Source organism: Canis lupus, chromosome 28 (genome assembly GCF_048164855.1).
Source record: "Canis lupus baileyi chromosome 28, mCanLup2.hap1, whole genome shotgun sequence".
Lineage (NCBI taxonomy): Eukaryota > Metazoa > Chordata > Mammalia > Carnivora > Canidae > Canis > Canis lupus.
This window is the reverse complement of record NC_132865.1, coordinates 32,933,075-32,949,491: the sequence shown is the minus strand read 5'-3', so window position 1 is coordinate 32,949,491 and position 16,417 is coordinate 32,933,075. Positions and strand designations below refer to the sequence as shown.

General features: G+C 48.4%; 1 protein-coding gene across 11 annotated transcripts in view; it reads left to right on the top strand.

Moving 5' to 3' along the window:
• FAM110B (family with sequence similarity 110 member B) overlaps positions 1–14,554 on the top strand; it is a 223,991-nt gene extending 209,437 nt beyond the window's left edge. For all 11 annotated transcript variants that reach the window (XM_072804566.1, XM_072804563.1, XM_072804571.1 and 8 more), the window contains one exon: positions 11,631–14,554. In XM_072804566.1, the coding sequence (XP_072660667.1) occupies positions 11,949–13,076 (1,128 nt within the window). In that variant the 5' untranslated portion in view covers positions 11,631–11,948 and the 3' untranslated portion in view covers positions 13,077–14,554. The remainder of the gene's footprint in view (positions 1–11,630) is intronic.
• The last annotated feature ends 1,863 nt before the right edge of the window (positions 14,555–16,417 follow it).

The window sequence follows — 16,417 nt, the reverse complement described above, 5'->3', positions numbered from 1 at the left end:
GGAAGACTATGGAAGCGGGCGTCAGAGAGCGTGGCCAGGAAGAGGGGATCCTGGCAGTAGGTGAGGATGGCCAGGTGGGAGAGGGCTGTGGCCACACACCCAGATGTATCCTGGTCACCAGTATCTCCCCCTCCCTCCTAATGGCAGCCTGCCTCCAGACACATCTCGACTGAACTGCCTACCAGAGCCAACAGTTTGGCCTTCTGCCTGTTGCTGTAGTTGCTGGGAGCTCAGAAGCAAGAGCTGGAATGGGCCTGGGCATGTCAAATGAACTTACTAGTCATTCCTGAGTTCCTTGTCACCTGGACCCAAAAATAATATTTCAAGTGCAAATTGTGGTGAAGCCTTCCTTTATGCCATTCTGGGTTGAAAATGATTGGTGTAAGATGTGTTAAGTGCTAACAATTAAAATACGTGCTGCAAAACTAGACGTCTATCTACTTACATATCTTACTTTGAGAATTATTAGTTGTGCCACATTTCACCCTGAACCCTTAAAAATGAACAAATACGGTTGTCCTTTCTGAGTACACTTGAGGCAAAGAACTAGTTGTTCTAACAGCTGCCATACTAAGAGTGATTCAAGAAATAGAAAGTAATTCTGGGTGCTCCTTGGCAAATGAGAGCAACAGTATGTGTTGGTTTGCTTTAAGTGAACTTAGTTGGTATACTTTAAAATTCTACCTTGTACTTATTTCCCTTTGGGCCATATTTTTGCTCTAAGCAGAATTCAGTGCTAATCTGATCAGAAAGTTGTAAATGAACAGTTTCTGTGCATTTGTGTGCTCTTCATACCCTCCAATCAAAAGGAGGCACTTTGAGTGTTTCAGATTTCTCAACAATTTAGTCCAAGTTTTACTTCCCAAGCTTTTCATCTAACATCTTCTTTGAGTTTTTACAATATAAAATGTTGTGCTAGATCTTCTCCTGGGTATTTAGCATTTTACATCAGCCTACTATGTGCGTGGCTGGCAGCTTTTCTAGAAATAGCAATAAAATGCGTGTGATTCCTGCTCCCCAATGCTGTGTAGTAAGAGAGTATGAAATCGCAGTCTTACCTTGCTTTTGTTGTTCTTTTTAATATGGTTCTCATGATTTTCATCAAAGTTCAGTTAACTTTGACAGATCTGCAGTCAGTGGTATCAAGAAAGAAAATTAACGAATGGAACCCAATTTATAAACACTTTACTTTCTCTGCTTGTGCATTTAAGCTGTTAGCAAATAGCATGGTTATTTGATTTAACAAAAGTTAAGAAGGTAAACAGTAGGGCAGCCCTGGTGGCTCAGTGGTTTAGCGCCGCCTTTGGCCCGGGGTGTGATCTTGGAGACCTGGGATCGAGTCCCACATCGGGCTCCCTGCATGGAGCCTGCTTCTCCCTCTGCCTGTGTCTCTGCCTCTCTCTCTCTCTCTCTTTCTCTCTGTCATGAATAAATAAATAAAAATCTAAAAAAAAAAAAAAGAAGAAGGTAAACAGTAAATAGTAAATACCTATTTGCTAAACAGTAAATAGCCCAAAGAGTAGATTTTAGGAACTAAAATATAATTAGTGTGAGTTCCTTAGCCATATTACTTAAACATAAGACATTTAAAATGCATCATACATATCTTTTTAAGAGCACTGACAGTGGGACCTTGTGAGATGGGCCAAGGTGTACTATACAGACTTGGGTGTGGATCATTCACCTGCTCAGTAGCTGAGTATCTTAGCTTTCACCATCCGGACATCAGTTTCTTCATCTGTAACATGGGGACATATAACACTTGCTTTAGAGACATTGGCAGGATTGAATTTAAAAACCTGCAAGATGCATTAGAACAGTCCTGGGGACATCCTATGTGCTTACTAAGAAATAGTCATCGTTAACAGGTTAAGTTTTAAACATAATACATAGGAATTTACCTAATCCATTTACAGTGCACTTTGTCTACTGCCCAAAAAGATGCTGCTTTGCTTTCTCTCCCTTCAAGTTGAAAAATGTTTCATGATTTTAACTTAACACACTTTCATGTGTATTTGAGAGCAAATATCCTTTGCCCCAAAGGCTGATCCCTAGAAATGAAAAATATTTTCGGAAACAAAGGTTCGGTCTGTATTGCCATCCTTAATCTTTGTTACTGTACGTATGTGCCACCGTTGCTGTAGAATACAAGTTGACACAGCTAAAGGACAAGGCAATTCGCAGAGTGCAAATGCTTAAAATTGATGTTGGGGGGAGAGCTGGGTACAGGGTCCCCAGATCTGTACAGTGGTGGATTATTCTGGTCAGGGCTCTCAGAGGCCATTCACAAGTACTTAGCCTCCATGCCAGGGGGGATCAAACAGCCCTGAGGGAGTAATCGTGAGGATGGATGAGGTGGCACTCTTCGCAGTATCTCCCTGAACAACACACATTGCTGTTAGAGTTCATAATCTGTGAGATCGTTGAGCCCTGCAAGATCCTTGGGCTCCTGGTCTGCCTAACTAGGGAATCCAGCTAACAGTGAGACCCACGGTAACTAGTGAGTCTTCTAAAGCCTGTGATTTGAGTGTACTAGTCTGTAGAAAAGGACAGTGGTCTTTTGAACTCAATATTCACTTGGAATTTGGCCATGGCCTCCCACATTCTCCCAGCTGAGCATAAAGCCACATAAAACTCTCTAGGAGAGGATAAAAGCTTTCGAAATTGGGATCGCGATATGTTTGTTTGGAAAAGGCAGGCAGTCCTATTGGGTTTTCATTAGGAATTCCAGTAGCTCTGCTTTTTAATTACTTGTAGTTATTTTCATTAAGCAAGCCATTTTATTGGCCAGTGATTTTTGGCACCAGCTACACACTACAGCTATAGATTGATTTCTATAATCTCAGGTGAAAGGGCAGGTCTCCCCCACACTGGAACAAGTTAGCGGCCCTCTTGTAGCAACATTTTCTTTACCTTTGGCCAAGGAAGAATGTTGAACCAGAAATGTGATTTTTTTTTTTTTCCCCGCTGATGCACCGTTCTGCTTTCTTTGTCTTAGATAGGAGAAAGGCATTTTAAAAGAAACCCATAAGATTTTTTTATAATGGATTGCCTTCGAAATGAAAATGAAGCATATGAATACATTTTCTAAATGACCTTGGAGAATGACATTGAAGAATCCATCATGGATTGAGATTTGACCTGCTATTTTTCTCCTACCAATTTTAGGTTTGATTTCATTTTTAATAATGGCTTTATTATTTACTCTAGCCTGGTTCACTCATAACTGTTTGCTTTGAAATGCGAAACCACATATTTTCTCTGTAACTCAAATAAAAATGGGGTCATGCGAATGACCTTTCAGACAGAAACGGCATAGTCCATCCACTTTGACAGCAATAACACGCGCACACACACTGTCGCTCCAGAGTAATGGAATCATTTTAAGACAAAAGATCATTCAGTTACCGTAAAGCCTGAAATCTAATGACGGTGATTATCAGTGCCAAGTTGTGGACACTGGGGACGAAATTTAATAACTGCTCACATTTACTGAGCAAACGTGGTGCCGAATTCCACGCTGAGCACTTTCAGTGTATTACCTCCCGGAATTCCCACATCAGCCCTAGGAAGTGTAGGAGTCATTATCCATAAATGAGGAAACTGAGGTTCCCTGAGCTTGAGTAAAACTTACAGGTAATCTGTGACCCTGGGAAGTGGCCAGGCTGTGGAGGAAGCACAGTTGACCTTGACCCTAGGACCTGGGCTCTGAACCAAAGAGGAGCGGGAATCCAAAGGCCAAAAGGCCACCTGAAGGATACTCTGTAGAACCCTTTTGTTTTCTGCCCAGGATTCATGATGGGTAAACAAGAAGTGGGTTACTCTTCCCCACCCGCACCCCCACTCTGTGCCCTGAGAGGTCACCCTGCCGAGTTCTCCTTTCCACCCCTGGGATGAAATCTCAGATGGGACCTATAGCCTCTTCAGTTCGTCTTGAATAATTCAAAGTTCTCAGATCAGTTTCAGGATGAAAGAGCCCAGTCCAGCATTTGTCAGGACGAAAACTCCAGCCTCTCCTCCAGTTGAAATTAGCTTCTCCCTCTTCCAGCTCAGGCCTGTGTGGGCTTGGAAGGGGAGGAGGAAAATCTGCTGGGCAAAGGGAAGAAGTAAACATGGTGGGCTTTCCCCCTTCCTTCTTGCTCCAGCTCCTTTCCCACTTGTGATTAGGTCACATCTGACCTCTCCCAGTAGGTCCTGGGACACTGTGCGAATATGCAGGGCAGGCAGGGTGCGAAGGGGAAAGCCACAAGGCTCCCCTCCTTGGCTCTTGACACCTGGGATCTGGTGACCTGGGGGCTTTCAGAGCGGGCTCTTTGGGGTTTCCCGGGGACAGCCACATCCCTCCCACCACTAAGGGGTGCTCACAGCCTTCCCCTCGGTGCAGGGCCGCTGGCTTCCTTGGGGGTGAATCTCTGGGGGAATTCCTTTACCATAACCCCAGACCACCTTTTCCCAAGTACGTATGTGGACCTAGGAAACTCCCACGCCTGTACTCATGGAAACACAGCTTCCTCTCCCTGTTGGAGACCAGGGTAAGCATACAGAGCCACTGCCCTCCATCACATCAACAGCAGAGAGCTGGAGCCTGCCCTTGCTCCTGCTCTCCTAAAGCAAAGCTGTCTCCCCTTCCGCCTTCGTTTGCCCACCTGACATGAGGAAACACCGTGGGTGACAGTTTGCACCCCCTCCGCCCTCCCTCCAGCCTTGCTCAGCTCACGGTGCCACCTGGAGGATGTTTCCATAGCGCAGTGCCTCCTCCACCAGGAGAATAATTCTCGCACATGTGTCGAAGGCAGGCCCAGGCGTCGTGCCCCAGCACATTGTACGGGAGCCAGCGAGACAGACTCCCTTCTGCGTCCGTATCTGTGAAGTCGTCAAAAGCTGAGAGTTGGCCTCTCCCGCCTCTCACTGCAACATCTGTCTCTGTCCCGCGGATGTGGAGGATGCACGTGGCAGGGGACAGTGCTGAGACGTGGGGAGGTGGTTTGCCCAACGTGTGGAAAATTAAAACAAAGCAATGGAAACCTAGGGCAAATCTGAAGACCAGTCCTCTAGCCCACTGAAAATTGAAACTGCAAAAATGACGAGGCTACCAGAATCAAAAGTCGAAATGTTAGTAGGAAAAGCCCCTGGCTTCCAAGAATACACAGAGCGATCCTGTGGCCGGCCAGAAGATTGTGTCACTTGCAGCCCGGGAGCTGATGCTGACAGCAACTCCGAGGTCACAAAAGGGAAGAAGATTCAGTCGTCAGAATTACAGATGAGCGGGATCCACCGGACGATAAGAGAGCACGAGGCACGTCATCCAGTAATTGAGAAAGTACAGCCCCTGCAAGGGCCGTGGCTTTGACTTAATGCTTCCAGATGGTTGGCCCTCCGGTTTCTTAGTTTCTGTTCAGTCAGTACTGTGCGAATTCCGCCTGGGTTTGTTTGTTTTTGTTTCTGTGGGGGGTTTTTTTGTTTTTGTTTTTGTTTTTTGGTGACTTCCCCATTTACTTTTCTCATTTCACTCCTTTGCTTTTGCCTTGTTTGCAAGTTACTCTGCAGCATTAAAAGAAACGAGTACAAATGAGTATGTGCTCGGAAGGGAAATATGAAAACACGGCATATTAACTAAAATGGATAAATGAGTATCTTCCAAGTGGAATGGCATTGCTTCCTTTAGCCCACAGAACTAAGCCTCATTTATGAATACATTTTGCTTCTAAATGGAGTGTTTTTGTGATAACCACGGGATTGTTCACTTGGTGCCGTGTGTATGAAGGTGACAAATTTTGTGAGGCCCTGCTGCTTCAAAAAACATCAGAGGCAGAGGTACGGGCAGATGCGTGCGAGCACACAGCTGGTCTGGAGGAGCTGCCGTCGTTGGGTTTGGCTCAGGCCTGACATGCAGAGGACGAAGGAGAGTGTGTAGCTCGCCACAAACCGCTCCTCGGTAGTCACACTGGAAGCCAAGAGTCGGCCTCAGCACACCCCCTCGCCTTCCACACCCCTTCCATCTCCCAAGTGTGGCACCTCACCAGCATCTCTTGAAATTGTCCACACTTCTCTCCATCCCCAGAGACACCGTCCTCATCATTGTTTAGTGAATGAAAAGCGTCTGTGCCCATATTCAGCCTTCTCCAATCCCATAAAGAGGTGGGAACTATCATCATCCCATTTTGGAGATGGAAAATTTGAGGCAGAAAGGGATCGTAACCTGCCCAAGGTTACTCAGCCTTTACGGGGCTGAGGCAGGATCCAGACCCAAAGGCGGCTGCTCTGAGCCCGGCCACGGTCTCCCTCCCCTACTGTACTGACTGGCCTCTCTGCAGTCCCTCTGTCTCCCCTCTCCTGCCACCCATGCTCTGCCACAAGGGGGATTTCTTAAAAATACAGATCTGACCATGTCACTGATGCTTCACTCCCCTCCAGCGTGCTCCCTGTACTCTGCCTCTACCCCCACCACCTCCACTGGTGGGTCTCTGATCCCTGTCCCCCTAGCACTCCACACCAGCTACTGGCTGTCTTTGAAGTTTCTGGAATGTACCATGAACTCAGTAGACAGCCTTCTTGAGAGTGGATGCCCCCGCCTCCCGTGCCTTTACTCCAGATCCTCACCGCCCTTCATCTGACTTCTGAGAAGTGGTTTGTAGGGAAGGACACCTTTGGGACAGTCCTGCCACATTTGTCACCAGCATTATTCAGTTCATACTTGTCATATGCATGCTGGATCTTTTTTTCTAAATTGTCATGACTTTCTGTTGCTTTACACCTGACACTTAATTGCTCCATCAACAAGTACTAACTGACCACAGCCCATCATTCAGTGAGCACTCATATATTGTGGGGGCATTTCTCTTACATTTGTAAAGAATTCCAAAGTTAACATTGTCAGTGAAACTCTGGATTTTTACTTCATTGACGAGGATGTTTCTCTGTCCTTAAGTGGGATTCAAAAATAGAGCTGCGAGAGTGACCCTCCCAGCAAGTTCAAGTCAGTGGCACAAATAGTATTACCAAAAAAAAAAAAAAAAAAAAAAAATCAGAAAGCAACATGGCACAATTTTATACATATCGTCAGTGTTCTGTGAGCAGACATATTAGGAAATTAAATCTTTTTTTCAAGAACCCTTCTTAACCTCAAAGGTCAGCTGCTTTTTTTGTCATTTGCCGCCAAGTACATTGGACCTGAAGACGTTTTCAAGCTCACCAAATTCAACACATTTCAATTGTCACAGACAAGGTCACGACACTGAGAGGTTTGATGATTGGAAGTTGAATTAGACTCCCAGAGGACAGCGACATTACCACCTTTTCTGTGTCGTGTCACACGTGGGAAACGGACAGTCTTCACATATTTAAGAAACTTCTGTGGGTGGATCTGGGACTATGTTCAATCCCAGGGTCCCCGCTCTAACTGCAGTGCTTTCTTCCTATTTAAAATTTAATGGCCAATTAAGCATCAACTAGCGCTTGCTTTTTACTTACCAGAAGCACTCGGCCCACAGTGTTTCATAAATGAATCTTAAAATCAGGAGAGTTTCTGCAGACATCTGGGTTTGCCACCTCCACGGTGAGCGGCAGTCCCTATGGCAACCTTAAGCTGGGGGTCCCTTCGGAAGGCCACTGTCACCCGTGATCAGCCTGACTGCAGAAGCATTTGAGGCGCCTTGTGCCTGGTGCCTAGATTCCAGGAACTTTGCCTTTAAGCATTTTTCATATAAAATATATGCTTTGAGGCTCATTTTCTCTCCCTAACGGCCTTCAGGGTTGCAAATGCTCCTGGTCCTAGAGCGCTGGGTCTTCCCAACATTACATGTTACCTAGCAGCCCCTGTGAGCAGCTGGCAAGTTTGGAGTTGGAAAGATTCAGGCCACTTTGGTTTTTAAAGTTTTGAATCTAACCTGATGCTCGTCAGTACAGCAGGGGGCTGTTGTCTCCTCCCCCTGGCCACTCAAGGGCTGGACCAGCTTCCTGGGCATCACCCGGGATCTTCGAGATACCCAGAAGCCTGGGCCCCACCCCAAATCCACTTCAGGACCCTGCCTTTCAAGGACAAACCCAGGGATGCTCAGGCACATTCAGGTTTGAGAAACTGCTAGTGTGAGTGGGAGTCACTGTCTGTGGCCCCTACTGTCCCTGGCCACCGGGCCCCTTCAGCCTCCCCACCCGGAGCAGGACTCCTGCACAGGTAACCGTGACCCCTGGAGCCCCACTTCGCCATCGGAAAGGAGCTGGCAGGGCTCTGCCCCCCGTCACCCCAAGCCAGATTGCTGTGGAGTTCGTGGCGGGCCCTGATTCAGTGGACCATTTTGTACCTCAGTTCACCAAGCTTCATTCTCCAGTTCGTTTTATTAGTCTATGAAATTTTCAAATGGATATTAAATGGAGTAGAATGTAGCCAGATAGTTTGTGAGTGAAAGTTTCTCCCGCTTTCCAGTTTATGTTCCCCCTTCTTAGGGATCAAGCAGGACTGTATAATTACTGTTGTTTATGAATCCTATGCAGCTGAGATCTAATTCTGCTTCCCTGGAAGAAGAGGAAACATAAGCCTCTCCTGGCCTGTTCTCATCAGAGCCTAGCCACACCTGGGGGGTGTCAGAGGCTGGTGAAAGGGCTGCAACAGTGACGGGGGTGGGGGGGTACGGGGAGACCATGTGCCACAGTGCTCCCTGAGCATAGTTCCTGGCTGTCACATCAATGGCATCAAGATGTAGCCCCAGGTATCCAGCCAGGTGTGTCATCTACCCTTTGACCAGCCTTTTCAAACGTACTTGGTCTACATCGTAACAAAGTCTATACTCCGGAACTCTGGGAATATACAGCTCTGTCCCAGCAGCACCGTTTAAGCATTTTGAGAAAAAAAAAAAAAAAAAAAACGAGAAGTTAGAGATTATACAAGCATTAGAAAAAGAAGCAGCCTAAGCCACCTTCATTATTTTTGAAGTAGGTAGTTTGCTGGCTAAAACAGATCCTCTGGCACCCAACTTGTTCCTCTTTAGCATTGTCTTATGCTTTCCATTCTTCCAGGAAGATGATTTTTCTTGTCCTTCTCCAAAGGGTCCAGATTAAAACTTATAAACTCTGAACACAGTCATCTGTAAATATAAGTGTGCTGAAAATTATTAGGGAAATTGGGAATGACAGACAAAAGAGAGAGGGAAGGAGCGGAACGAAAAGGAAATGAAGTGGAAAGTGGTTACAGTCACTACCTTTCCAACATAATCCTTTCACACTGGTTTTGTTCTAGAAACTGCTCCCTAAGGTTAGATGGCTTGGAGCGGTTGGGAGTTCCTGCAGGAGCCCTCGTGGGGGCATCTGCCTCTGTTTACCCATTTTCACGCCCTTTTTTCCATGAAGAAGGCAAACAGCGTGAAAGCAGGACTGTCAGCTTCCTGATACATGCACCTGCCTGGTAAATAGACTAGTGTCCATCAATCCTGTGGGTTGAGAGGAACGATTTTTATTAAGTGTTCCGATAGTCTCCGAGCCCATCTTAACAGACAGGGCATGCTGGGAAGTTGTGTCAGTGGTGGGGGATTCTTGGACTTCTGGTCCTAGCAGGATGGAATTGGAAGGGAAGATAGTCATACAGGCCACCATGGGCATCAGTGCCAGTTCACATTATATGATAAGGACAACTCATCATTCAGGAAATGTTTTCCTAAGAAGAGTAAATGCAGGAACCTGTGTGCAGTCACGTGCCAATAGTCCCATGTACCATTTTGACATTGGAAAAAGTCCACTCCTTCTTAGCTCCTCAGAACCACATGATTTAGAGGGAGAAGGGGTCTGGGGAAGCTCATCCAAAACGTGGCCCTTCCTGGGGAGGGCAGCCCTCTCTCCAGCACTGCGGATGTGATCCAGTGGGGTTGCCTCTGAGCCCAGGCTCTGCTACCTGTTCTGGCTCTGAGCTCCTCAGTGAAGGGGGACCCCATTTCACCTTCCCGGTCAGGTGGGCCCAGGGTGGTGGATGAAGAAATGCAGAAGGTTCCGCAGGGAAATTGCTGCTCCCCTCGGGCATCTCATTCAAAATTTGTTCAAAGAAACGATCTCGCTTAATCTTCATGAGAGGGGGGTGGAGGTGGCTTTTTCAACTAAATTGAAGTATCATAATAGAACTGCACAATTAAAGGAAGTCATTATGTAGGAATTGCCTTGGGGCTTCTCAAGGCTCACATAGGAAAATATTTTTATTAGAACAAATCCTTTTGCAGATTACCGGAATTGTCTCTTAGCAAAACATGGCGATGGGTGTATTTGGAGATGAAGTTTTAAAAGATGTTAAGGGAGAACTATCAGGCTTCCACTCCCCCACCTCCAAGCTTGTTATTAATTGACTCTCCATTTTCTTACCATGAGAGCAGATGATTTTATAGTAAAGCCACTATATTTATTTTGTAAATTAGTTATGTGATGTTGGTTGAAAATATTACCCTTAATATTCCTAATCATAACCAAAGATGCTGAAAAGGTCTGTAACCAGTTACCCTCTGGGATGCTGATGCGTTCACAAATGTTCTCCATCGGCAGTAAGAGGCAGAGGAGTTACTCTTGGAAAAATGCTACATATATTATTGTGCACGAAGTAGAAAGACAGCCTATAAATTTATCCTGGGAGTATCCATAAATGTTTCCCTTAGACTGGCTTTGGTTGAGGGAGGGGGTGGTCAAAGTGTTCAGAAAGCCATCACTAGTAAGGCCATGAATAATTAACTATTATACCAGTTTTCTGTAAAGTAACATATTTAGGTGTGGTTGACATCCTAAGATTTTATTCTTCGTTCCCTGGGGGGATCTGGGGAACTACATACCACAAAGCAAACTTTTGATTTCTGCTCGTTGAAGGTAAAAAAACTATGGAGCACTTTTATAATCAAATGATCTAGGTACAAGGTTAATCTGGAGGTATTTGTAAGTTTTCTTGTTTAGTTCAAAACTAACCTTGTAGTTAGGGGGAAGAAGTCCATGCCTAGTCTTGGGCTTCGGGAGAAGGTGTTTTCAGATACCCTGGTTGGCAAAAGTAAAAGGACTGAAACGTGCGTTTGCGAAGTTCCTTCATCTTTGCTGCCAGTCCCATCTCCTGCCAAATTTCTCAGTTTTTGGAGAGTTACCGAAGTGCGCGTTTCCGATGTTAGCGAGAGATTGGGCAGTGAGAAATCCGAAGTCGTGCTTCCCGGAGACGGAGACGGAGACGGAGACGGAGACGGAGCTCCCCGCCGCGGGACACGGGATGGGGGAGTCCCGGGGAGCCCCGGGGCGATGCGCGCCGGGAACGCGGCCGGCCCGGCCCGGCCGAGCCCGCATTTGCACCTTCATGCAGGATTGCCTGGGTTTGGTGCTGGGAAAGCCAGCCGGGCGTGATCGCGGGCGGATCCCAGCCACGGGGAGGCGGCGGCAAGGGCCCCCGCGGGGGACAGCCCGCCCCCCCCGCCCCCGCGCCCCCAGCGGCCGCCCGGGCTGCGGGGCCCCGGGAGCGGGAGCGGGAGCGGCGGCGGGAGCGGGAGCGGGAGCGGGAGCGGCGGGAGCGGGAGCGGCTGGGCCGGCGGGGGCGGGGGCGGGGGCGGGGGCGCCGCGGGTGGCTCCGTTGCTACAGCCGTGATGTCACTCGCCCGTCCTAACCCGCGGTTGGTTGTTGTGTGTTTCAGCTCTGCCTGCAGCCGAACACAAAGACCTGGAGGAGACTCCCACATCCTTCGGGGAGAAGAAAGGAGGCAGCGGCGCCGGTTCCGGGAGCTCGTGGCTCGTGGCCTTCGGGAGGGGGGGAGTGGATCGCGGCGTTGGCGGCGGCGTTGGCGGCGGCGGGCGAGCCGTGAGATGCGGCGGCGCCGCGGCGGCGCCTGCTGACACCCCGGTCCCCGGCGCCGGCCGCTGCCCTTTGTGCTTCGCGTACATGTGTCAGCTCGGCGCATCCGGAGGCGCGCGCACCGGAATCCAACACGGCCGCCGGGGAGAGACCGCCCGCCATGCCCACCGAGACCCTGCAGACAGGTAGCATGGTGAAGCCGGTCAGCCCCGCGGGCACCTTCACCTCGGCCGTCCCCCTGCGCATCCTCAACAAGGGGCCCGACTACTTTCGCCGGCAGGCCGAGCCCAACCCCAAGAGGCTGAGCGCCGTGGAGAGGCTGGAAGCGGACAAGGCCAAGTACGTCAAGAGCCAGGAGGTCATCAACGCCAAGCAGGAGCCCGTGAAGCCGGCCGTGCTGGCCAAGCCCCCCGTGTGCCCCGCCGCCAAGCGCGCCCTGGGCAGCCCCACGCTGCGGGTGTTGGGCGGCCACGCCAAGACCGAGGGCGGCGTGCAGCGCGAGAACCTGAAGCTCGAGATCCTGAAAAACATCCTCAACAGCTCCGAGGGCTCCAGCCCGGGCTCGGCGCACAAGCTGGGCGCGCGCAACCGGCCGCCGCCCCGGCCCGACGCGCCCGACCCGCACCGGCACTCGTTCGCCGAGTCGCTCAAGGTGTTCCCCACGCAGGGCCGCGGCAGCCCGCACGAGGGCGGCTCCCACGCGGGCAGGCGGCTGCCGGAGCCGGCGGCCGACTCCTTCCTGCACGTCTCGCACAGCTCCTCGGACGTGCGCAGGGCGACCAGCGCCAAGCCCCTGCGCGCCATCCCCTGCAGCAGCTCCGCGCCGCCCCTGCCGCCCAAGCCCAAGCCCAAGGCCGCGGCCGTGGCCGTGGCGGCCGCCAAGTCCCCCGAGGCCGCCGAGCCCGCCGAGCCCGCCTGCGGGGTCAGCCGGAGGCCCTCGCTGCAGCGCTCCAAGTCGGACCTGAGCGACAGGTACTTCCGCGTGGACGCCGACGTGGAGCGCTTCTTCAACTACTGCGGACTGGACCCCGAGGAGCTGGAGAACCTGGGCATGGAGAACTTTGCAAGGGCTAATTCCGACATCATCTCCCTCAACTTCCGCAGCGCAAGCATGATCAGCTCGGACTGCGAACAGTCTCAGGACAGTAACAGTGACCTTAGAAACGATGACAGTGCCAATGACCGGGTGCCCTACGGCATCTCTGCCATCGAAAGAAATGCTAGGATCATCAAGTGGTTATATAGCATCAAACAAGCTAGAGAGTCACAGAAGGTCTCCCACGTGTAAGACGACCGTGCGCGCCCAGGAGGGACCAGGGGGGGTCTCTGTCCGCGCACCCGAAGTCGTGAAGGTCCTGAGGTCTCCTCGAGGTGTCGTGAGCTTCTCCGCTCTCTTTGTGTTGCCTGTGGTGCAATGTTTCCAAGTCGCATGCCTGTCAACATGGGGACTGGCCTGGCTCCCGCGCCCACCAGCCCACCCTCGCTGCAGAGCCCGGCTGAACGCGACGCCACCGGCCCAGGGCCTCAGGCCAGAACCCGAGTAGGGCTTCGATCTTAAGCAAAACTGTTTACACGAAAACGGTAGACAACTTCTTCGATATTTATGTGGTTCTTGTGTTTTTATATCCCGCGCTATTGTGTCTTAATTAAAAGTTTTATCAACTGGCTTTTAAGTTGAGAGTAGAATCTTTTTGAAATAAAAAGCCAATTTGCCTACGCGTGAGACCGAAACAGTGGGGAAAATCAGTGGGATCCGCTACCAGACAGATAACAGTGACTGACCTAAAAGAGAACCAGGCCAACGGTTTCTGAGAAAGAAAGCCGAGAGCCTGATGGTCATCATTTGCATATTGGAGTTCTCCCGCCACTCACTGTAAAGTGATGGTTGGGGCCTCAGCGCTACGTTTTGTGTCCGATTTAAGTGTGTAAATGTTGGTGCTTCTGTGTAACACTGACCCCCAGGGAAAGACAATCAGAAACCATGAAGGTAATTAAATCTAAGAGTTTGGGGGGAGGGGGTTGGGGGGTTTTGTTGATATTGTTCTGATTTGGCTTGATTCCGAAAGTTCTACTATTAATCATTTGATGGGAATGGCCATCCTAAAGCTGATACTAAATGTCTTTAAAAAAAAAAAAAAAAAGAAGTCGTTTGTTTTTTGATCAAGAACTAATTCTATGCTGACTCTCTTCCCTCTCTCCCTCCCTCCCTGTGTTGTTGGTTTTCTCGGGAGAGGGGCGCTGGGGGCTTGTGCAGGGTCGAGCTATGGGAAGACATGAACACGAATGGGAACACCAGCCACATCGGTATAGAACCTCCCACGTAAAAGGGAATAATACCTTTCGTAGCTGAACCGTATCTGAGCAGTGCGATTGTGTTGTCTTGCATATGTTATCCTCCTCCTAGTGTTACGGCGCTAGAAAGCTGTGGAAGCAAGATGCCATGCCATGTAGCTCTTCCACCCTTTGGTCTCTATCGACTTATTTCCATTCTCCCCAGTAACCTGTCTTGCGGGTGGTTAGTTAGCTGTGGACCAGCTGACACTTGTGGTGCGGTGGCCGGGAGGGAAACGTGTAGCCGTCTGCTCCTTTGCTCTGTAGTCCTGCTCTGAACCTCTCAGCAGCGCTACCTTAGACTTCATCAGCTAACGGGCAACTTTTTATGGTGTGTAAATGCTGTAAGACTTTGTACATACTTCAGTTGTTATGAAATCTTTAAGAAAAAAAAGAAAAAGTGACGCTAATAAATAGCTCTGGTGCAGGCACTAATGGTGGTGGTTTCTCTTTGTCCTTTCCTTTGCTCCGGCCCCGAAAAGGTGGACTCTGGACTGTGAGCCAGAAAGCAGATTTTTGATAGTCTCGAAGGAACATTTTTTTTTCCCCCTCATTAAGTGACTTCGGCCATATCACAATTATTCTGAACAGTGATGGCAGTGTGCTTTTGCTAAAAGGGTTTCGTCAAGGTTCCTAAAATATGCTGCCTCTTCTTTACTTAGTTCGCACTTGCGTTATTTTTACCTTTTCTTAAACATCAGAATTTTTCACGTCTTCCGCAAGACTCTTCGGTTGTAAATATTTATGAGTTCTTGCAGTGGAGACCTACCTTTGAATGTTCTTATTTGTAAAAGCCCAACAGCATTAGCATCACACGTGTTCATACATTTGTCCACTTGTTCGTTCATTCGTTCGTTCCTCTTTCAACAGGTTATTTGGCGAGTGGCCCCCTTTTCAGGCCTCATGGTAGGCACAGGACAGCTTTGGGCAACAAATAGCCTCTGCCTCGAGGAATGTAGATGCTCACTTTTAAGAAGAACAGCATTCCTCTTGGGGGACAGATCTTATGTCTTCTTATTAGGACGCAGAGTATTCAAGTATCTCTTGAATCAAGTTATTTGAAGATTAACACCTCTTCAAAAGTTCCCTGTACTATGTAAATGCAAAAGAAAGCATTATTTTAAAAAATATCTTCAGAAGCAGAAATTGTAAGATTCCCAACTATTACTGTTTGAAATTTTTTCCTTCTGGAAATCAAATGTGATTCCTTGACTCTGCTGGCTTGGGATCCTTTCTGGTTCTCTGATTAATGTTCAGTTCCACTAGAGCTCTACTTCCCGGAAGAAACATTTGGAGATGTAGCTTTCAGTGGGGATGACACAGTGCAGTTAAGATAATAGAATAAAAATCGGTTTCTTTCATTTAGTTCATTCATTCTTCCCTCACTATTAGGGCAGAAACGTGGCCATTTCAAACATTTATGGCTTAGCATTTAGATAGCCGTTTCTTTCTAGGGCTACTGCGATACCAAAAATAGATGTCATTTTTATAAGGAAACCAGTTTTTTTGGGAGGCAAGCACTTCTTAGCTAATTTAATGTCACTGTCTATGCTGTTTTAGTCATGGATTCTGTTGAATGTTTTAACATTTCAAAACCACATTCAATCTGTATCCCACCATAATTCAGTCTAATCCTCTGTGGCCTTATTTGTACAATGGACAAATGTGAGCCTTCTAGTTCCCTTTATGGAAGGGGGAGCTCATTATTTTCTTTTTTGTTAGTGAAATTAGAGTTGGTATACAGGACTGTGTCAAAGGCTTAATATTAAATCCTAAGAGTGAGACATTTCCTAATTGTGAAGTCCTTTTTACAAAGTGCTGATTCTGTTAGTGCATGAAAAGTATCTCGTGTGTGTGTGTGTGTTTGTGTGATGATAATGATCATGTCGGCAGGAATATTCAGTTGTCATGTAGTTCAGCATACTTTTTCCCTGACACAGTGCAGAGTAAAGCGTGATTTCACAGGATGGCCCTAAGTACTGAAAACCACCAAATTTTAAGTCCTCCTAATAGTCACCCCCTCTGCCAGAGTCTTATTTCAGGCTCTCCTACCTAAACTATTGTTCCTGTAACCTCCTAACTGGGGGATGCTTAGCCCCCAGCCAGTCTCCTTTCCCCGCCATTTCATGCCAGAGATAACATAATCAACTCTGATCATGTCACTTCTCTATGTAAAAACATCCTCCAGCTTGAGTATGTTGCTGAAAGAATAAATATTTACTTCTTATCAGAGAGTGTCAGGATTTACCTTTCAGACCCTATTTTCTGTGTCCCCAGGCCCCTAGGCTCCAAGCAGAG